Raw genomic sequence first — 23,243 nt, forward strand, 5'->3', positions numbered from 1 at the left:
TAATAACAGCCAGTGAATTTACAAGCACAGCAGGAGAGCGGACCAGCGGACCAGCGGACCAGCTGCCATTAGGCTGCTGTGGAGGTTGTGAGATCTGGCTGTATTTGGTCTCAGAGTGTGACAGACACTGACACCTGAGGGGGGGGGGGGGGGTTCATTAGTCTAACACCTCGTTTTGAATACCCTTTGAAAACACAGGGTGTCAGAGAAAGAATTGTGTAAAACTTGTGTCACTGCGTAAAAAAAGGGTCTCATTACATGGAGCATAAGAAAACATTTATGGCAACAGAATCACACACTCAAGTGCATCTGCTTTATTTACAATTTACATTTATTGTGATGAGATAGCTTGCTTGCTCTTCAGATGAGATACTGTCACCTGCTGGTTATTTGAAAGTAATACAAGCTGGCCTCTAGTGAAGTCAATATTCTGTCAATATTTTCTTCTCTCGAAACACCTTTGCTGGACAGACCAATAAAGAGACATTTAACCTGTGTGGATTTTTAACCTTTTTAATAACATAAAGGACGAGGAAAATGTCTTTTCAGGGAAAGCAACTGAGAGGAGTAGCTGAGGATTCCTTCCAGATCCCCCGTGGTTTATAGATTTCTACATGTGTTATGCAATGCGACATATATCTCCATTATGTGATTTTCTTCTCATGTTAAGGTTGAAGACAAAGGGAACCATTTTGCGCCTCATCATAACGTTGAGATCGACATAATATGCAGACGAGTAATGCTTTTTTTTACTGCTGTGTTCTTCAGTGAAACCACAACGAACCCAGACACATGATAACATTCAAGTAAAGGGTGTCCTTTTTATTTTGTTGTTATATTCTGTACAGTTCTGCTAATTTTACACACACACACACACACACACACACACACACACACACACACACACACACACACACACACACACACACACTTCTTCAAATCAACCAAAATACATTGCAGAAAAAATAGCATCAAGGATTCACCATCCTTGAGATAATATTATAGGAATGAGGTGGACCATGAAATAAATAAAACACACCACAGTCTCACACACACAGACGCCTACAGAGTGTTGTTGGAAAGACGAATGTATTGAGGGGATCTGAAAGAAAGAAAAATGTACAACACCACCCAAGAAATTTGCACACATGCAAAAGCCCCCACACACACACTCAGGCACCTGTGTGCTGAAACACACCTTCCATATATTCACAGGGGCACATGAAACAAAAGGCACTGCCAGCCACAACAGCTCGGGCGATGGGTGGTGGCATTGAAAATAATAAAAGCACGTGCTTATGGACAAAGGGCCTCATTTATCAATATTTCTATGGTTTTACCTAAAAGATGAAGAATGTGTGGGAAATGAAGATTGTAAATGCTTTGGTTCAATGCATTAATTCTATGATAAATGCATTTCACATAATGTTTATAAGACAAGCTAATATGCAGTTGTGATGCGTTATGTTACACGTGCACACAATGCATGTTATAAGTGAGGCCCATGAGGGAGCGCTGATAATACACAGTCACTCATTATAAAACACTATTCGCATTCTCTCTCTCTCTCTAACACACACACACACACACACACACACACACACTGGTAGGAATGATCCCAAAATAATATTAATAATCATTGCAATAACAAAACAAAGCAAGTTAAACCACCACTCTGTTTCCAGTGTCTACATAATACATAGCAAACAAATCATTGGTACATCATAGCCATTATCATGGATTCAATATAATCTTTTTTTCTGGAGTTTTACATGGGGAGATGAAAAGATAAGAGAAGCAGAAATGCATGCTCGCCCACAAAGACTTGGGCTATTCAGTGACCTCCATCTATATGTGCAAAAACAGAAGCTGATTTGTTTTTATCTTAACAGACACCACCTTTAAGCAGATACATGTGTCTTGTATCCCTTTAAAATCCTCTCAATACGTCTGTCCTTCTAAACTTTGGTGTGAAAAAAATAATAAAAAACCTCACATTCAAATGCAACTCATAATAACTGTAAAATCTCTTTTACAATAAAGTGTAAAATCTATAGACATATGCAGATTGCCTCGCTCAGCATGGGGATTTGGGGAGGTAAAATGAAATCACAGTTACTGTCTGAGAGATGTGAGGGAGATGATTGGTGACCGGGTCTGATCCAAGACCTCCCCAGTCCACAAAGCACTAGAGAGTGGCTTCTCACGTGGCTCTAAAGTAGGAAAATAATATGATAGAATCGAATGCCAAAGGCTGGTTTTTGGAACAAAGTTATCTGAAACAGGGAGTTGTATTAAGTTTTAGGTTTTCTCTTTGTTTAACGCATGCTCCCTGAGAAAAATCAGAGAATGGATCTTGCTTTCTCACATTTTCCTCGCAAACACCTCTTATATTCCAGCACAGATATAATACATCAGGAGATAACTCTGAACATCAATTCCAGGAAAAATAAAATGAAAAAGAACACCCCGTATGATTGTCCTTTCATCCAAAATAATCCATGCCTTCCATTTTCCTTCTAGCTCCATGTGCAGGGGGCTGAGCTGAGAGAGACTCATGCATAAGTAACACTTACAGTAGCAGCAGCAGAAGTAGCAGAAGAAAAGGGAATCTCTCTAATAGGGAAAACTGTAATAATTCATATTCACATGTGTGTGTGTGTGTGTGTGTGTGTGTGCTTGCCCAATCTGCTATCAGGTCACACACCCTGTAACCTTTCACGTCGCTTTAACCCCCTTCTCCACCCCGCGGGTAGTGGATGTGTGGTTGGCGGAGGGGGCTTGTTGCATGCGTCCTGAGAAATGGGATGCATCCGAGTGTGGATATCCTGTATGTTTGGGTGTTTCTGTGTGTGGAGGGTGGAGAAAAGTTCAGCTCTTCTCCCGTCTCGGAATAGATGACGTGTCTTCAGGGGCTCAGCGTTCAGAGGGGCAGTCTCTCCCTGGGTTAAGGTCGTAAGGTATCAGGCCATGGGGTCAGGGGTCATGTTGTTGAAGGGCATGTTGTAGTTTCTGTCGGTACGCAGTGTACTTTTGCACCACTATCCGCACGCGCTCCGCTTCCTCTTTCTCCAGGATTACCAGGAAGTTTTGTAACTCGGGAACAGAGAATGCATGCCACTGTAAGAGAATGATAGACACACGTTGTCATACCGCAGAAAGATTTAGCTAATAGCGTTCAATGATTGTCTGACAAAGAGAATATGGCCTCAGCTTTCATGACAATAAAGCAAAAACCGATACATGAAGGGGTTAAACATGGGAGTGTCCGTGTGCAAATGTCAGTTTTTTTTTCTAACCTCCACTTCCCCAGTTTCATTTTCCTTCAGGACAAAGCTGAGGTGCTGCGGGTCAGGCCCTGCTTTCAACCTCAGAAGAAGAGGACGCTCACACAGGGGAAGCTTCTGGAACAGATCTAAAAAGGAGGAGAAAGCACAAAGATCATTCAATGCTGTGTCTTCCACATGTCTTCTGCAGACAATCTAGTAAGCGGGCGTCTTCTGCTCACCCTGTCCGTCGCGGTGCGTCTGCCTGTACAGTGCAAACTTGCGGGGATTGTCCAACACCATGAACTTCTTCAGCAAGCCCTGGATGACCTCTCTGGTGGTAGTCAGAGAGCTGATGTGCAGCTGCTTCACACAGTCACTGGGCAGGTAGAAGGAGGTCCTCTTTTCACTCTGCCCACCGTCCGTCCCATCCTGGCCAGACGTCTGCCTGGACTCTCCCTCTGAGCCCGCCGCCTCCACCTCGGGGACGGTGACTGGCCGACTGAGCCTCAGGTGGACCTTAATGAAGCCTGTGTAGGATCCGTCCGAAGCCTTGAGCGCGCAGGGAGAAAGAAAGAGACGATAGGAGAGTTCGGTGTGGCTGTGTTCACTACAGCAGGACTGGAGAGAACAATTAGTTCTGGCTCTTGATAAATCTCACGCCTGTATGATGTATAAATATGATGCTGCTGCCAGCAACCATTAGCTATCTTAGCATAAAGACTGAAATCAGGTGGAAAGGTTAGCACTTTTACCCATCTTTATGCTAAGCTAAGCTAATCTGCGAGACACAGCAGTGGTATCAATCTTTTCATTCCACGCACCTAAGGCCAACAACCATATATGCTTGAATGTCAAACTATTCTAAGTCACAACAACACAGAACCAGTATTTGTTCCACCCCTAGGAGGATTCATTGCATATTTACAAAGGGGGGAAAATGTAACGTATATAGAAGTTACTTTACTTTGATGAAACCATACATCGTTAATGCTGACAACACTTATTAGGGTAAACAATTCAAATCAATTCCTCACTGCTGTTATTTCCCGCACTCGTTTAACTTATGTGTACCCTTTTTTTGTAAATCATTTTCAACATTATGTTTCAGCTCTATTTCCTGTTTCTATTCATCAAAATAGAGCAAGGAAGTTGTAAAAGGGCAGTTGCATTGATAGTAGCCATTATACATGTATATAACACAGTACATTCAGCAGCTGCAATAATAGTTAAAAACTCACCAGCTTCATGCCATTTTCAGAGACTTGAGCATTGTACTCTTCGATCCTTGTCTGCACCTCTTCCTCTGACAGGTCCCTTGCTCCATCCTCCTCTTCCTCCTTGGCCTCCTTCGGCTGCAAAGCAAGAAGAGAAATATTAAACTCAATAGAATGCTCATTATATTTTAACCAGCAGATGGCGCATCACCCTCCACAATTCCTGTAAAAATCAAATGCTCCACCTTGGAGGATGTATCTGGATACACCAGAAACAAGAAAGACCTTTGAACCCTTCGAACCTCTGTGAGTATACGACCTGACTCGCAGGCATGTTGTCATCAGACTAAACATGACCTCGGGCTGGTTCTTGCACTACTCGTGACAACACCTGCCTCCATCTTTTTCCACCTGTTTCTCTGACGCCGACGGGGCTTTCTTACAAACTTCATGCGGTCTCTTCTTCATGATCACACAACTCCAACGACTCCATAGCTCAAAGGCGAGACCAGAAATGTTGTTAATGGAGCAAATCGGGCATTCAGCATCACAGCGCGCGTATATTGACGGCGCCGCCTCCCTCTCACTCATTTCCCTTTTTGACAGAGGGTGAGAGAAGGAGCAACAAAAGGAGGGAGGGAGGAAGGGAAGGCAAAGAGGAGGATGCAGTGAAAGAGGAGAGTACGGGGTGAGGAATGATGAAAGAGCGGCCACTGAGCCAGCCTTAGCAACACAGAGTTTGACTGGGTTATTTATAGTACAGTGGATGCATCCTCACAAAGGCATTTTTTCCCTTCTCTTGTTCGTTTGCATTTTCTGTGGCAGAGAGAGAAAGAAAGAGAAAGAAAGAATTAAGGGCAGAAGTCCTTTCTGGAGGGGAGTCCTCGGCTTGTGTGATAAAGCGTGTGCGTTTCTGTGTGCGCACACACCTTGTGATGAGTAACAACACTCGCGTGCACGCTGTGCGTGTGAATAGGAACAGCAAAGGGGACCTTTGATTTTTGGCTTCCACGTTTATTCTTTTTGTTGCTGCTTTTATCTCTCTTCGACAACTCCTCCTGCATTTATGGTTCTTCAAATCGGAGTCTTTTTTGATGTTGCAGGTCACAAATTCAACTATGGAAATCCCTTTTGATCAGGATGCAAGCCCCTTTCCAAATGTGCAGCCCCGGTTCTGTTTCTCCAACGACTCACTCACATTAAGTTTAAAGGGTTAAAAAGAACCTCTAGGACCTGGAGGAGGTGACCTGTGTGCCAAATCTTTCCCCCGTCTAAGGCAACAAAGTGAAAAGAACCTCGCAGGAATTCCTGCGTTTGTCCGCGAGTCTGTGAGCGCATCAGAGGCGGCGCCCTGCCCGTCTGCACCCGTCACGGCGCCAGGGGACAATAGAGTTCCACATGGAACGCGTCCTAATCAGTCTGAACTGGGATTATAAGACAACACAGACAGTTTTGTTGTTTGAGGTACTAGCACCTTAAATCAATAATAGCAAATGAAAATGATTTATATCTATAGTTTGATTCCAGGGAAATTGATTTTTTTAAGTCTTATTGAAATAGTTCTAATCTCAGATGCTAAACGATGATGTTTTACTCCAATTAATTTCTCATTTTTACTGAACAAACAGAACCTACCTGATGACACACGTGAGGAAAAAAAACGTCCATTTTATTAAAAGGATACAACAACTAAAGATTATTTCACCTAGAAAACATCAGCATCTCTTTTAGTTCCCACGATATGATTGGTCATTGTCTGATAATAATAATAATATTACAGGTGACAGGTCCAAGCCAGTTAATCCAGTTTAATTATGGCGGATTCAGAGAGATGTAATGCAGCTTTAGTGTGTGGAAGACAGACCGTTACATAAGTGTCAGACACACGAGCACACACACACACACACAACCCTCAGGGTGACTGAGTAAGTGTTGATGCTCTCGCTCTGATGAGAAAAGACAAGAGAGGTCACCCTTTGGAAATGTGGCTGCAAAGTAGTCGGCATGATACGAACGTGCCTAACGTGACGAGCTCTTTGTCCACTCAAACTCACTCCTGACTGACTCAGTCACACCTTTGTGTGGGTGTGTGGTAGATTTTGACATTGTGATCTTCAGGTAACACTAGAGTCTCGGATCTATTACAAGTGGGCACGATTGAGGACATGGCGGCCCTGTCAGAACTCAAGTAACTAATACTCGATTGATACAGAGCTAAATCTTTTGTCAGATTTCAACAACATCTCATGAACATGTGCAATAGCGCAGCGCCTTGACCGGGTCAAGTGACGAGGGGTGACGCCGGATGGAGAAACACACATGCTGATTGATGTTAATCTACTTTTTATGGGCTTGGAATGTAAAGCCATGCATCATATTATATACGTGTGTATTGTGTTTTCTAGATGAAATCTTTTAACATTTTACAGCATTTAGTCCACCTCCAGACCCTTTCCCTAATTGCTTGATGTGTGCAGTGTCTGAGATACTTCAGTCTTATGTTGTTAATGTTCACCGCATCAAAAAGCAGACCTGGATAAACTGAGCATGCCCCCTGCTCACCACACACACACACACACACACACATTAAAGCTGGCCTGCTAATCTGGAGCAAAAGCTGAGTGCTGGAAATAATTAATGAAGCAAAGAAGATATGAACCCTCCTTCCCCAGTTTTGATGGATTTAACTGTTTCCCTGTGTCTGGGCACATGAATGCACAGAGGCACGGAAGACGACATAACTGCGACATATCTGGCAATCTTCAGACACAGCATATGTGATAGTGTCTCTATTTGCACAAAAAGCTCTTCTGCATTATCTTCTTGTCATATTCAAATGCAGGACTAAAGCAGGAAACTATCCCTTCAAGGCCTTTTTTAGGGTTCTACTAGAGGACGCAATTCAAGAGCTGTTCCTTATTATCCCAAAACCCTTCTACCTCAGCAAAGCAGCAACTCTAACTGTGCACACTGACAACACAGCTGGTCAATTATTCAGATATTATACCTATTCGAAGTCAGACACCAAAGACAGAGTCAGGACCAGAACAGTAGACAATGGTGTGTGTGTGTTTTATATGAATGCAAATGACTGTGTGGGTTTTTTGCAGCCAAAAAAACCCCAATTACTTTTCTACGTATGTACAGAAGAGGATTCAGTCACCTTTGCATTATGGGAAAGGCCCCGACAACAATAGAGAAGCATCTAAATACCGGTAGTGCGAGCAATTCTGCTTATTTTGAGGCTAAGCTCTCTGACACTATAATGTGTGCAGTAATATGTACAGTAGACCAAAAGCAGAGCTCAGGAAGTGAGTGCCAACAAAACCCTGAGTTGCTATGGTAACTGAGAAAATGGTTCGCTACAGTCAAGTAGTTGCTCCACACACACACGCGCACACACACACAGACACACACACGTATCAGTTCTGTATCTACGGAAACATCTCCTACGCACTGTTGAGAAGAAGCCTCTATGGAATGTGTAGGTTTCCATCCCTTCACATCTCTGCTGAAATATGACAATATGACACAACAGACGTACCTACACTCGCTCACACACACACACACACACACACACACACACACACACACACACACACACACACACACACACACACACACACACACACACACACACACACACACACACACACACGCACACACGCACACCACCACTTCCTCTCCACCCTTCTGCTTTCGCCCGAGCAAGTTTTAGATACAAGTGGCCGTTTAGTTCCCAGCACAGTGGAAACACGCATCAACAGACCCGTGTGAGGGGGGGGGGGGGGGGGGGGGGGGGGGGTGTCACACCTCCATCTCTCAGAGGGACCCTGAACCTGTACCTTGGCCGCATGGTGGCTCTTGCGGAAGAACGAGGTCTTGGCCGTGAAGAAAGTGAAGTCTTCGCTCTCGTCGTCCAGGCTGCAGTACCCGCTGCTCATGCTGTTACTGCTGGTCATGGAGGGGTTCAGCACCGCGTTGACGGTCATGGAGAGGTCCGGAGGAGTCCCCAGGCGACCGGTGCAACAACACGTTGACAGGTCGGGGGGGGAGGGGGAGGGGGGGAAGTGCTGGCGTATCTCAACAACGGCAGCAGAAGAGGAGTCAAGAGTCAACGCGCCTCTCGTCGTCCGTCTCTCATCCAGGAAGAAAAGTCCGCGTTCCTCCTCCGATGCATCCAGGAGAGTTTGAGTCCCGCGTGCGGGGGGGGCGAGACAGGTGAACTCGGCTCGGGTTCGGCGCTTCGCGTGCCACCGGAGAGGAGAGACCCAGGAAATCCGAGAGCGCGTACGGGCTAGTCACTTCCTCCTTCCACGTATGTGTGCGCGTGCGTGCGCTCTGACGCCGCCGGTGTCACACACGCGACGTACCCTTGCAGCCAAACGTGTAAACACACACACACACACAGACACACACACGCTCATGCACCGCGAGTGACCCTCTCACGCGCATAGAAACATACCGGTGTCGCAGAGTCTGTTAACAGGGAGGTGGCTTGAGTTAACCCCCCCCCCCCCCCACACACACACACACACCGCACACCCCCCCGCCCCCCTCAGTGTCCGCGTCTACGCGACGAGAAACAGAAGCAGTTCATTCAGCTCAGGCCCGGCATGTATTGAGTGGTGAGCATCCATCCGCCCGCAGGAGACAGCGACGAGACGTCCACAGACCACGTGATCCCTCCTCTCTCCTCTCCTCTTCTCGCTTTGTCAACACTACGTGAGAGACGGATGCCTCTCTCTCTCTCTCTCTCTCTCTCTCTCTCTCTCTTCTCCCCGCGCTCCCCCCCTCACTCTCTTGCAGCCTTGCTCAACCATCTGTGGTTGAGCGTGTTATCAGCGCCCCCCCTCACTCTACTCTCTCTCTCTCTCTCTCTCTCTCTCTCTCTCTCTCTCTCTCTCTCTCTCTCTCTCTCTCTCTTCCTGCCTGCAGCTGCACCCTGCAGAGCACGCGCTACTTCCTCTTGCAGAGAGAGAGAGAGAGAGGGAGGTGATTAAGTAGAAAGAGAAATGCTTATGAGTGAGCGATATGAAGCATCACCGAAGCATCACAGCAGTGACGGGAGGCTGCAGAAAGGCTGGTAAAACGTGGCTTTTGTGTTGCGCTGTGGCACATTTAATAAGGGCTTTCGTTTTGTATTCAAATCAAATCGTGGGCGTGACACTGCCAAAACATCCCCCTCCACGGCTGCGTGTCCCCTATGGAGGGGACGGCTCACAGCGAGATTAGGAAAATAATGAATTACGGCCATGCGGATGGGGATTGCGGTGATCGTTTAACCTTAGGCTGACCCCACAATCTGCCCCCTGACTCTGGCAGTGACCCACCTTGTCACAAAGCAGAAGATGCCCTTGTCACTGCTGAGGAGATTGATCCCGCATAATATGGTCATCTGTCCGCCTTTGCAGTATGATTTTAAAAAAAGAGCAGAGCTGCGGGTGAACAGGGGGGAAATTAGAACGCACACATGCACGCGCACACACACAGCTGCAGCTAGTAAACAGAGCAAAAGGGGAGAAAGAGGAACCCAGGAAATAATCTGTCACATCTCCGTGCTTGCTCGTGTACTAACAAAGTGTTACACTCTGAAACATGAAGTAAGAGTGGATACGCAAAAAAATAACTGTACAAAATGTATTTTCATTACATAGTAAATGTCCTCAATTCATCCTCCTCTTTGGTCGAACCAATATTTGCCATTCCCCTCATATTTCACGCTAGAATAATTGCGTGCATTTGCTCATGCTCCCTGTGAAAAGAAGTACCTGGCAGACTACCAGGGCCTGATTTTGCGTTATCTTCTCTCTAGGCTTAGAGTAGCTGCCATGGTTCTGCTGCAAGCCTCCGGGGTTATCCAGCTTTCTTTTGTGCATGCTGGGTGTGTGTGTGTGTGTGTGTGTGTGTGTGTGTGTGTGTGTGTGTGTGTGTGTTTGGTTCGCATCGTGTGGGTGACTGAGGCTTGGATGCCACATGCAAGCAGCATGAGCACTCACATGTACTTATAACTAGTGAGAGTGGGCGAAGCACTATTTGGAGTGCTTTGACATAATTATTGTACAGAATGAATGAATCCCATCATACAGTACGAGTAAGAATGGATTTTCTTTTTTGTTTAACATTTGAAATAGTGGATGGCTTCATGTATTCTGCGAGCATACAGCTCATCTGAGAATAGGTTGAGCTGACACAGCTATGCCATAACAGAAGTTCCAAGAGGAGGAGGGTGGAGGCCATGACACGTGAAGGGCAGATGGAGGCACATCACAGGTTTATGTGACGGAGCATATTCTGTCCCCGGGAACATTCAATGACTAAATATAAGCAGATAAGCACATACAGTATATAAATTCACAAGTAGACAACTTAGGTGCAACATGTTGTGAAAGAGGAGGATGATTATGCAATTGAGTGTAGGTTTGGAGAGATGCTGCCGAGTGAACACTGCCATTACTCAATTGGGACTCATGTACACCTCTGCACACTTACAAAAAGTTTGAACCCACGTAAATTCAGATGCCCTTGTGTAGTGCCCTTAGAAATGTAACAAATAGTTAGCCACAACCTTTCTACTGGGTGAATTTTCATTTTTTGCATTCGACTACTCGCCTTGAGCCGAGGGGCCGCAGAGGAGCAGCGTCTTCTGGGCGATGGACGTTCTTCACGTTCTTCACGCCCTCCGTCCTTCCGGTTGCAGTCCAGCTGGACCTTGCTCTCACACTCCAGGTGACACGTGTAGCTACAGTCTGATGAACACAGAAACACAACCATCAGAGACGAGAGCACACAGGGGAAGGACCAGACCAACAGCAGAGAAAAAACACTGGAAACTTTAAGGGTGTGAGGTTTAACAGGTACAGTCTCACAAACTCTTCCTTTTACAGAGATTTAACTCCATCTAGTGGCAAAGGCCACAACACACACCTACAAGGTACCAGACAGCACCAAGAGCACTACCCGGCAAGGCAATATAGGCTTGTTAGGTTGAGAAGTAACTATACAAGATCCAAACTTCGGTTTGATAACATGTCAAATGACCCCAAAACGTATTACACAGACACACCCCATGATAGATAATGCACACACTGTATACAAGGAAAATATGGGGGAGACAAACGCATTATGTAATACAGACATACTGTAACAATGGAGTTTACATTTTCAAAGCAAACAAGCTTTGTCCCAGCATGGCAGCACATGGATGGTCAACTCCAATCTTACTGCTCCGCGAGAGACCAACAGATTTTAGGTGCTTTCCCAAAAACTGCCGAGAATAGCCCACTGTTCTTTTGTTTTCTGTTGGACCCGCATGTGACAGCCTCGGCTGGTTTATGTCTGGTCAAGTCTTTATTGTGGTCAGAGGCGTTTCCCATCTAACGTCTCCTCTGTCGGCGGAGATAATCCACAGAAAGGCGAGACGTTTAAACCGCACAAGCAGAGAGAGAGAGAGAGAGAGAGAGAGAGGAGGGGCCCCTGAGTCGGCCCCTTTTTGTGGTTCTCCTGCTGAAAATCATTTAAAATAAAACACTTCACGGTGCACTGCGCCGCCGCGTTCAATCAGGAGCCAACGTTGAAGCGTTGAACCTGTTTTGTGCTGCAGTCAGCGCTCCGCCCGCTGGTTCTTCTGTCGGCGGATATTAGTGGCTCCGTCTGTATCCTGCTGACAGAGGGACACCACTGCGTCTCCCGCACTCAGCATCTGACCCGTTACCATGGCAACAGGCTTCTTGATGACCGTTGTGAAAACCAGAGGAGCTCGATACCGACGTAAAGCTAGGAGGCTGTGTGCGCAGGGTGCATAAAGATGTACCTTCATGCCGGTATTTTATAAATGATTAGTTGTTTGAAGGAAGCACTTCATGTATTTAGCACTGGCCTGATTACTGAAGAAGAGTAGAGGGAGACACAGCTTTCTGACAGGAGGGATGTGTCCAACAAATAGGGAAGCTACGTTTAGAGGTCAATGCGTAAGAGACGGAGACAGACATAAGTGTGTGTGTGTGTGTGTGTGTGTGTGTGTGTGATGGTAGAAGCTGGCAGAGAGAGAGAAAGGGAAGGGCTGTGGTGCCTCGCTGACAGGAGGGATGTGTTGAGGAGAGAGGAGAGTTGCGATAAGGGATCCTCTGCTCATGACAGTTAAGAGGACATTGCAGAAGGAGAGACAGCAAGGACACACAATGGAAAGGAAGAGAGAAACTCCTTTCCTGTCCTGCTTTCCTCCGCTTCCACCATCTACCCTCCCACTGGAATCCGTGTGCGTCTACTTTTCTCTACACTTTTTTTGGGAGATGATCAATATCTTACAGAGTTAGATGGGGAGATTGATTTATTAGTTGTGGTCAAATATTCAACATGGTGGCTTAAAAGTCCCCCCCCCCACCCCGTTGTCTTCCTCAGTGGAGGTTGTGAGTTGGAGGGTTCCCCGCCTTTGGCTTTTCTCCGATAATTAATCGAGGAGACAGGAAATATAGTTGGGCGAACTGCAAGGAAAATGGGAGGAACGCTCAGAGATTGTTCCCTGTCCCACACCTACAGCAAGATACAGCACGTCAGCAAGCCACAGTGCACCAGGGCTTCAGATCATTCCCACACTGATAAGACCTACTTTGTCTGTCTCCCAGACCCACACACATACATAAATGTATATATTTATACATACATACATACACAAACTATAACTACAAAGTGCTGTATTTACACACAGGGAAGTCGGTATTTTGCACAAAATACTGTCCACTACTATAAGAGTGTATCTTTGTGAAAACGTATTAACAAAACCATGACAAAGCAAACAGAAGTGAATTCCTGTAATACATGTTTGTAATGGACACAAGGAGGTAAGGTGGGCGGGGCCCGAGGGCCACGGCAACTAATGTGGCTGGACTTCATGTTAGGATTAACAGGGGATTCCCTTCTCATGTCCTTCTGTGGAAAGCACATGGTTACAGAGAACATCATATGGGGAAGTTGTTTTGGTTAAAGAGTGCGAGGCAGAATCCCCTGGGCTGGATTTTTTTTTTTTTGCTGGACAAGTTGTTTTGAGGTTCACCCATGGTAATTCCAAAACCTTTTTTTCCCTGGTAGAGTCACAGGATTCGGCACGTGCACCAACACGTTTAATGTCAATCACTCCGAATTTGGCTGGAAACTACCCTTTTTTTTACTTCTGTATTTAGTTAGATTCTGTAGTGCGGTCAATGGTGAAAGGGACAAAGAGCCTGCCTGTACTCTGCTACCTCTGACTCGAAAACGCTTCAGTCACGTAGAAAACTTGAAGAACCTGTCTCAGCAGAGTCTTTCAAAAGGATTTATGATCTAAAGACAAGCTTATCCAACTGCCACTGATGACAGGCTATTTCTTTCAATTGGCCTAAAGCGACACTTTGTCTAGTAAACGGCAGAGCTGTCATTTAGTTTGATTGTTTAGTCATCCCATACCTCTCAATCATGTGTTTTGTAACTATGTCCTTCTGCTGCCAGGACGCACCGGTTTAAAGATCAACTTCATCTCAGGCGAGGCATTTCCTGCTCCAACTGTACAATTTAGAGACTGTGATGACGGGGACCGAACATGGACAGGCATGCACGCCCCGCATTTGGGGACAATTTGGGCATTGGGGACAGCAATGGATGACTGTAAATGAAGTGCCATAAACACTCATCAGGATCAGTCCATCCTGCACGAAGCCATGGGCTCCAGAGGCTGTGTGTGAGGGGAAGGACTGTGGTGTCATCTATCGCCATGGAAGACTGGAAGAGGGATGTGTGCACAGACTCCCTCTCTGTCTCTCATGCCATCGTTCCAGCTCGACTGCTTTTAAAAGGACTCCAGAGCTGGACGGTGACGGAGGCTGGCGGAGAAGAGAGGAAGCGAGCGCGCTGGGAAAGTCCTGGTTGAAAGAGACGAGGGATCTTAGGTATCCGGTATCCAGAGAGCTGTGTGTGGTGGCTGTGTTAACGGGGTCGATAGAACTAAGAGGGCAGTCGGGAAAAGATGAGCTTTTCACTGCAGCGTGTTAAATGACAACTAAAAAAGGGACAGCAATCACAGTATTTGGTTGTTTTTCCACTCCCCGTCATTCCTTTCTCGTCTCTGCATCATCTGCTGGACCATCGTAGGAGATTAGTGGTGCGGGGGGGGTTGTTTTTAACTGGGAGATGGGGTGGCTGTGGGACAGACAGGGGAGGGCAGAGGCCCAGATTAGCAGCGTTTCTTGGGTCATGGAGGATGTCTGCGCGGCACCAGATAGAGACACCACAGGAGGGACATACTGCGTTTGCTCTTTGTCTGCGTTAGGAAGGAGTCGTTCGGGTAAGGATTAAGCAGGGATATCAACACGATCACTAATGAACCTAAAGGGAGCTCTGCTGGTTTTATGAAGGAATTAGGAGCAGCTTTGGGGGGCTTTGGACAGTCTGATCCCATCATAGCTCATTTGGAGCAGTTACCCATGTTCTCCCACTGTGCTGCTCACATACCACGCACCATAATACACTCATGCTACGGCCCATGGTTACAGGTCATAGTGATCAGGCCTCCGTTCTGTCACGTTGTCAGCTTCCGGGATACAAGCTGCACATGGTGACCCACCAGACAGGAGCAAAATAAACCTCTCCTAATCTAAATAAAGTCTGCCCCAGTTCCCCTCGACATCTGTGTCTATATGCACACAAACAATCATTTTATATTCAGTGCTGAAGTTCTTTATCCGCCATCTCTACCTTCCCCTGCCTTGATTCCTCCATCTGTCAAGCTACAGATGCTCCCTGAAATTGCCCAAACCAACACAAGAAGAACCAGACTGGGTTTTAAGGGCTTATTGTGTCCAGTGAGCTGCAGATGGAGGAGGCCAGATGCCTTACGTTGGTTTTTGTTGCTTCATGGGAAAATTTCTGTGCACAACTTAGTGTGAAATTCAGTTATTAACAAGCAGCTAGTGACAAGTTACATATTGTAAAAATACTGTAAAAAGATTTAGAGTAACTAACTGGAATAGTTTTCAAGTAGCTTATCGCTTACAAACAGAGTAAATCAGTGGATTTCACAACCATTCTTTAAGTGTGGTTTAAGACGACATCTTTACTAAGCTTGTGTGTTTAAGGTTGTATCTTTTTAATGCAGTTAAATGCTCCTCTGATGAAGCTTTACAGGAGCAATTAGATAATTACATTATAAATTGATTGAACACATCATCTTTACTCAAACGCTGTTTAGTGGATTTCTTTCAGAGCTTTCGGGCCCATTTCATTGCCTTCATTGCAAATGGACTTTGCTGAGTTGTAATTAAGAAAGTTAATCAGCTGATGAAGGCCACAGAAAGTGGCTGAAAGCTCCAACAGAACAGAATAAGTAGTTAAGAATATATTTTAGACAGTATACTATTTCCAAGTTTAAGATTGGACCTGTAAGCCAAATCATATTGATGTTCATGACTCTAAAATGTGGACTTTGGGGGACTCACAGCAGCTTAAAGGCTGTTCAAATAAACAGAGACTGAGATATTCTGTCCCAAGACTGGATTAAACTGACAAAACGGATATCAGCCAGATACTGACTCAAATAGATCATTATTTTAATAAACAACCATTCAGTAGCATTTGTATCTATGTATTTTTGTCACATTTTGAGGAATGCAATCGTTGGGTCAAGCCTTAATTTGCCTTCCATTTGTTATTTGTAAAATTATACCACAATATGATCATGTATTCATAATATCATTCCCCAACACTTTGTATGAAGTAATACTGAAAAATACAAAACCTTTCAGAAGCATCCCCAGAAATGCCGTATTTAACCGTGACCATGAACACATCCAACCGTATACTCCTCCTCCAATTCAGAGAATAGGAAAATTAAAGAGAATTAGAGAATTCCCCATTGTGTCATTATCCCAGATTCTGACTTAATCATAAGGAAAGATAATAATAGATAGAAGAAGCAATCAAAGGGGAACTGAATGTGAATGTGTTTTGGGACAGTAAAACATTTAACACCATCTAAAAGCACCCTTCATCTGTCTGATGCTGTTTTTCTGAAGCTTTTGAGGCTGCAGCATGATGTCACAGGTGGAGTGGTGAGCTCTTGATGAGCAGCCTCCTGAGTAATGTTCCGTCAGGTTGTTATCATGCTTACACAGAGCGGAACACACACACAGGCACACACACACGCATACGCGCCCACATGCACGCTACAGCTGAGGCAACATCTTTTTTTAAATTCAGCTGTCATTCTCTTGCTGTTAATGAATCAATAAGTCTGCAGCCGCCAGCCATTTTTCTCATTTTGACCCAGCCACACTTAGTGCTAATGTTGCATTGTGTATTCATCACCCGCTAAAAAAAGCTGCATTAGCCAGTTCTGCGTTTGGAGAAAACATGGGACGGATCGATAGCTCGCAAACTCGAGCTGGCTCCACCGTATCTCAAATTCCTCCAAATAGGAAAGTCAATATGTTAATCCCGTTATACGCAGAACGCTCGAGGGGTCGACAATGTCTCTGACATGTTCTCTGGGTTTGTGTGTCTGGAGAGAGAATAAACTGCTTTCATTTGACCTGTTTTCCGGACTATTCTGCTGTTTACAGCCAGTCTGCAGCATGTGTCCTCACTGTTAACACACGATCTTACGCACACACACACACACACACATTATGCTCCCCTCACACAAAGGGCAAGGGCGATAGATCGGCCGATAGAGAGGAGGCCTGCGCACAAAGAGTAACAAAGCTCGAGGCCATTGTGGTTCACAGATAGACAGAACGATGCGCACAATGCCCAAATATTTTGGCCCGCAGCCGTCCCTCGGCGGCCAACCCGGCTCAACTTGTCCACTCATCATCTCTCCCCCCTGGCTGGGACTCCACGCACAACTTCTAAGTCACAGCTCCCACTTTTTAAAACCACTTGTTCACACTCCACGCCATACCTGAGGTGGTGAGCAGAGAACCGTTAGAGGAGGATCGCCGGAGGATCCGCAGGCCGTCACTCCAGGAGCGAGACTTTGGCAGCCTCTTCAGCAGCCTCCCCAGGCGCCGGGACACCTGCCCGAAGCAGGCGCTGCCGGCCTCCCCTTCCGGATCGCCCCTGACCTCGTCCAGACGCAGGGACACCTGCCCGAGGAACGCTCTGCCCACCCTGACGCCTTCAACTCCCCCCGGCTCCCCCACCGCCGTGTCCTCCTGCCACGGGACGTGAGGCGCTATCTGTGCCATGGATGGAGCAAGGTGGCACCAGCCGGCAGGCACCGTCCTGTGCGCGTAACCGTCGCTGGTCCTCCTGTCCTGGCCCTGTCCGCTGCCCCTGTCCCTCTGGGGACTGCCCCACCGCCAGCCCCCCCAGTTCCCCCCTCTGCCATCCCAGCGCAGCCACTCTGCCACCGGTGCCACGCTCCGTACAAACAGCCCCCTCTCCACTCGCTCTGCCACCCCTCCACCTGCACTCCCCGATGCTCTCGCCTCTCTGCTCCCCTCACCCTTCGCCCCTCACCCTTCTCCCCTCACCCTTCTCCCCTCACACCTCAGCGTGCGGACATGAGCCCCGAATCTCTGCTGCGCTACTTGTTCCCCTCCAGGCGTATCTCTAATACCGATGCTCCCTCGTCCTCTCGCTCTCTCCCCTCTTTCTCTCTCGCTCCGTCTCTACTGCAGCACCCACACACTCTGCAGTAACAAACACCCAGCTTAAAGAGACAGAGACCCCCCCTCGAACAGTCCTGCTTCCTCTCGTCCCGTCTCTAGAGCAACAGTGGTTGACTTTTCGCAGTTCTTTTTTGCAGTGGAGAAGTGGATGGGATTCAGGAAAAGCCAAGACGGGAGCATCTCTGCAGAGGGGCATGCACCTCAAGTATGTGTGTGTGTGTGTGTGTGTGTGTATTGATGCTTGCATGTGTGGGTTTGAGGTGATGCGCAGTCCGTCAGTTATTAATATGCCCCGTGAAAGAAAGAAAAAATATAGAGAGAGCGCGAGCCACTGGGAATTCTTCTGCCCTACTTCTTAAAGTGGAGAGTTTGGAGGAAGAGGATGTGCTCCCCAGTTTCACTCACACGCACATTACATAATGGCGAGCAATGGCAGACGAAGGTTACGCTTCGATGTCCCCATTTCTTCACCGCGGAACAGAAATTGACGTCAGGCGTCTTTGTAAAATCCAAGAAGTCCAAATCGATCTCATCGAACATGTGCTTCGGACATTGGTCCTGCCCTTTCTGCCCTAACCACCTATTCCTCAGGGGTCCTCCTGTCGCTGTTCACCAAGGGCGACCTAAATATAGCCTGGTTGAAAATCCCCCCCCCCCCCGCTGTACCATACAGAACGCTGAGCAGCAATGGTGCAGAGCAACAACACCGTGTGGGTCTTTTTGCAGAAACTAAACTCTCATCTGCATCCATCTCAAGGGAAATGATTTCCCTGGGGCGACCGGGTGAGACTTTTTCTATTTAGGCGATACTGAAGAAAGATGCTAGGTTTTAGAAGTGCAATGTAGTAGTTTTATGAACATGTGGTCAACAGCTCTCTTCAAAAGTCAATGCACTCTTGTATTGGCACAAGAAGGTTCTGAACCATTTAACACAACCTTCTTCCCATGTTTTCTTCAACCGTGAATGGAGCTGTGAGCAGACTGATGTGTACAGATCGACTGGGAGCGTTTTTTAGGACAAAGCCTGTATTGTGTCGGCCAAGAGGTCAAACGAGGAGGAGATGGGGGTTTAACCAAAAGGCACATCCTCTGGAGAGAGGAGTGCCATGGGGCGTAAAGGATACACTGAGAGGTTTATTATGAAGGTCTGCAGTAAGCGGGTGTGTTTTTTGTGCATGTGGAAGTGTTACGGAAGTAGGCCGGCCCCAGCAAACGACACGTCTGCTGACTGTAACAACAAGGATCTCCACTCTAGCTGGCAAATATTCAATAGTTCATTATTTAATAGTTGGGCTTTTTCGTGGTGTGAGATCGTGGTTAGAGGAGCTTGTCAAACAAAATAACAAAGATCAACAGAGTATTTTGTTTTATGTCTCTGTTAATCCAAATGTATTTAGACAAATTTATTAATTCATTTTTTTTTTAAAGATTATTTGATTTAGTAAACAATCATTGTAGCAGCCCTAACTGAATGTCCCTGTGTTAGAGGTTCTTTTGGTTACCCTTTGAGGTAAAAGTCTCAGTTTCTATTTTCAAACTCCTTTTAGCATTTATAAACTGACTACAAACACATATATATAGTTGTAAGCACATTTAGTTGTATATTATGCATTTGTCAGCAGTTATAATTCCTCATACAAAGCAATGATAATTAGCATAATCACTTGACAACAGCGCCATATTTATAATGATTTTTTTTTTTACATATAAAAACCATTCCAACTGAGCTTAATGATGAACACATAAACACCGCCCATAACATATCAACCACATATTGGTCATCTGTCGCTTGTGCCACCCCAATAAGGGTTCAAATCGCAACTACTCGGAGGAAACTGAGCACATACAGTGTCTTGGTGCTGGACAAAGTTGAGTACAGGAAAGGACCCAACGAAGGGAGTCAAAGCTCTGGTGCCACAAAAGCCCCCTGAACGCTTTAATTAAAGACTGATCTGACGTCTGACTGTCTGCCTGCTTGTAATCCCCAACCTCTCCATCCCTGAGCCTTAATCTCAGGCAGGAGACACCACAAGCTGGGATTAAGGGAACCGTCATTCTCCTCCCTCACTCCCTGCCTCCTTCCCGCCTGCCGGGACCAACGTCCCAGCACAGAGAGATGACAGTTCAAATCAGAGGGACACCGTTCAACAGCCACCGACTACTGTACAGATTTACGTAACCGCCACACACGGGACTTTCTTTACAGCTTTATTTAAACAATATATCAGTAAAGGTATTCTTTGTTCAAAGGTGAGTTCCTTCAGTAGTCAGTAAAGCAGAAATATAGAGCTCATGGATGTCTAGACTGTCACTTATGAGGCATGTTGGCCATATGCTGCATTATTTTACGCTGTATGGTATCATGCATACTACAAATCAAAACTCCACGTGACTTTCACAGGAAGCAATAAAGATTGGTTTGTTTTTCAAAGCACAGACAGACACAGACAGCCGTAGGAGCCGGCTGTCTCGAGGTGGGGGGGGGGGGGGGGGAAGGGTCGCTGTCTCTATGCGCCTCGTGTGCAACAACGCAGACGCAGGGAGGGGGATAAATTAAAGACAGCCAGAGAGAGCGAGGCACGCAACAAGACAAAAGGACAGAATGATGGCTGTTTATGGCGGCAAGGCCTCCGTCCCTCACTCCCTGTCATTTGCTGGGTGCAGATGAAAGAGGAGCATGTGTGTGTGTGTGTGTGTGTGTGTGTGTGCGCGCGTTGTTTCTATTTTGGCAGTTCTGGTTGCGTCTCTCCCCGCAGAAACCCCTTGAAGTGTTTGTGTCGCCTGTCATGCGCGCCCTGGTGACCCCCCCCCCCCCCCCCCCACGACTGTGCACCGCACTCACCTCTGATGACCTTTGAAAGGGGACAGTTTGATCTGGGCGGCCACTACTCCAGTTAATCGGCTTGATCCATAAAACGAGACAAAAAGTTCTCGGGTTGTAAAGAAACTCTGCTTGTGTGTGTGTGTCTGGCTTTCTGGCTCGCCGTGCCCTGGGCGCTGTTCCTTTGTCTCCTTTGTTTACGCCACTTCTTCGACCCGTGTTTCAATTTCTTCATCTCTCTCTGTTCTGCAGCCGCAGAGTGCTGCTGAACAAATGCCAAGTCAGCAGCACTCTCTTTTTCTCTCACACAGACACACACACACGCACACACACACACACACACACACACACACTGTTCTGTATGCTCGGTCTGGACACAAACACACCCTCTTCAAGTTAACCTCACAACAAAAGCGTGTGTGTCTTTATGCATACTCCCAATCCAGATGAAACACATATCTGACAGGTCAAATTGGCTCGGCTAAGCGGCCGGCGTCCCAGAGAGCTGTGGGGTTGTGATGTCATCAGATCCTGAGCAGCTCTTTACACAGGTAGGGGACTCCAGAGGCATCATAACTGTATACCCGATGGATCAAACCACTCTTATTATGACATCCAAGACAATCTTGAACACATGCAGTTCTACCACTCTAACGCTACGTACCCGGAAGGACTAGATAATGGGCTTTCCAAGGAAAGGTTTTGGCGGCGTCCAGGGAGGGAAATATTTTTCCCTGTCACACTCGCTCAGTCACATGCACACTTTTCCACCTAACCACTATGGAAGAGATAGCAACAGGCTATTTGACCTTCATAAAATAATAATCCTAATAAGGACTATATTGTACTATAAACAAGGTACACCCCAAGTCGTTCCTTCCTTTAATAACACAATCAATCGCATGACTGAAGGAAGGACACAAGATGAGCACAAAACCCCTCTGAACACATGATGCATTCATGACTCTATACTTACTTTGACACATGAGTGCTTGAGCGGTGATCTGACGGCTGCAGGCGTCACACCAGTCGCGCGTGCAGGGCTTGGACTCGAACCAGTGTCCTTCACCCCTCTCGGTTCTCACCCGAGGGTCCACACCCCGGGGAAAGATGGACCAGGCCTCCCTGCGGGGAGGCTCGTTGCGGGCCAGCTTGACCACCCCGGTTCTGCCCTGTGTGAGCCGCTCCAGAGTTATACTGCCGGAGCGCGCGCACGCTGACACGGATGAGGAGATGACCTCGTGTCCGCTGCGGGGGTCCCTTCTCCCGTGTGGCGCGTCTCGGTGCCGGTGCGCCCCTTTGTGTCCGTTCGTCAGCGCTCCGCCTGGCGTAACATTGAGCGAAGTCTCTCTCCGACCCGCCTGCGGGTTCGAGTCCCGGCGGGTGCCGCAGTCGCTGTCGGTGCGCCCCGTGCGACTTTCTCCGGTGGCGGTCACTGTGCTGCTCCCGTCGCGGTCCGCGCCGCCCCCCCGGTGGAGGTTACGTGGCGCGGCGGCTCGGCATCCTTCAGCGGGCACCGGCTCTCCTCTCGCGACCGTTTCTCCAGCTGGTCCCGGAGACGAGGGCAGGGTTCGCCCCTCGGTGACGGTTGACGGGCCGCTGGCCGAGCTTCTCCTGGACATCATCTTCTCCCGGGAAGACTTCCTCAGCAGGGTGATTTTCCTCATGCCTCCGGTCCGCTTGAAGAGCAGCGGTTCCGAGTCCAGCCTGTGTGGACCCGGGTGCTGCCCCACCACACTCGCAGACGCCATTGTCCTGTTACCCCGTAATGTGTGTGTGTGTGTGTGTGTGTGTGTGTGTGAGAGTGAGTGTGTTTTCACTCCGTGCGCTGAATGTAAACTCCACTCACGCCCGCCACAGCGCGTGTAGTAGTGACGCAAAGGCTCTGACAGCTTTAAATGCCACGGGCGCGCTCGCGCCTAAGCGACAGGAGCGCGCACTAATCCCTGCTTCCCGCTGGAGGGGTTGGCATTTATTGCCCATTAAATCCCCAAATAACAACGCCCATATTTGACTTTTTTAGCTGTTTATCGGTATGTTTATTTGTATGTTTATCCGACCTTTAGGTTACTCTAAATGTAGTCACAGTAATTACCTTCTGACGGACTAGAGCAGAGCGGCATGAACCACAAACTAACAATCTGTCGGGCGTTATAACAGAGGCTGGATTACAAAGTTTAGCATGGGGAACATCATTATGATAGTAATAGTAATATTATGTTTTCTATATAGAATGCCCATTGAAATGTTTTCTGTGGAATGGCAAACATATAAAGAGCATATAAAGAGATCTTTGATA

The 23,243-nt window shown here is 47.1% G+C and overlaps 1 protein-coding gene across 3 annotated transcripts; it reads right to left on the bottom strand.

Annotated features, from left to right (window-relative positions):
• Window positions 1–497: 497 nt before the first annotated feature.
• On the bottom strand, window positions 498–22,729 carry rassf5 (Ras association domain family member 5). Of its 3 annotated transcripts, none has more exons than XM_037490811.2 (6): window positions 21,921–22,729; window positions 11,096–11,232; window positions 4,508–4,621; window positions 3,509–3,818; window positions 3,300–3,415; window positions 498–3,120 (listed from the first exon to the last, which is right to left on the bottom strand). In XM_037490811.2, exons 1-6 carry the CDS (start codon window positions 22,693–22,695, stop codon window positions 2,977–2,979), a joined length of 1,596 nt encoding a protein of 531 aa, XP_037346708.2. In that variant the 5' UTR covers window positions 22,696–22,729; the 3' UTR covers window positions 498–2,976. The 3 variants fall into 3 exon arrangements, with proteins under 3 accessions (XP_037346708.2, XP_037346709.2, XP_037346710.1); XM_037490812.2 differs by lacking the exon at window positions 21,921–22,729 and adding an exon at window positions 17,412–18,671; XM_037490813.2 differs by lacking the exons at window positions 11,096–11,232; window positions 21,921–22,729 and adding an exon at window positions 8,329–8,986.
• Window positions 22,730–23,243: the final 514 nt, after the last annotated feature.

This window comes from Pungitius pungitius, chromosome 8 (genome assembly GCF_949316345.1).
Source record: "Pungitius pungitius chromosome 8, fPunPun2.1, whole genome shotgun sequence".
NCBI lineage: Eukaryota > Metazoa > Chordata > Actinopteri > Perciformes > Gasterosteidae > Pungitius > Pungitius pungitius.

Bases quoted from the DNA above. Each gene is read 5' to 3' on its own strand.
- rassf5 (XM_037490811.2), bottom strand. From the start codon at position 22,695: ATGGCGTCTGCGAGTGTGGTGGGGCAGCACCCGGGTCCACACAGGCTG. The intron at 11,233-21,920 runs GTAAGTATAGAG...TGTGTTCATCAG, and splicing joins TCAAGCACTCATGTGTCAAA to ACTGTAGCTACACGTGTCAC. The intron at 3,819-4,507 runs GTGAGTTTTTAA...TGCGCGCTCAAG, and splicing joins CTGAAAATGGCATGAAGCTG to GCTTCGGACGGATCCTACAC.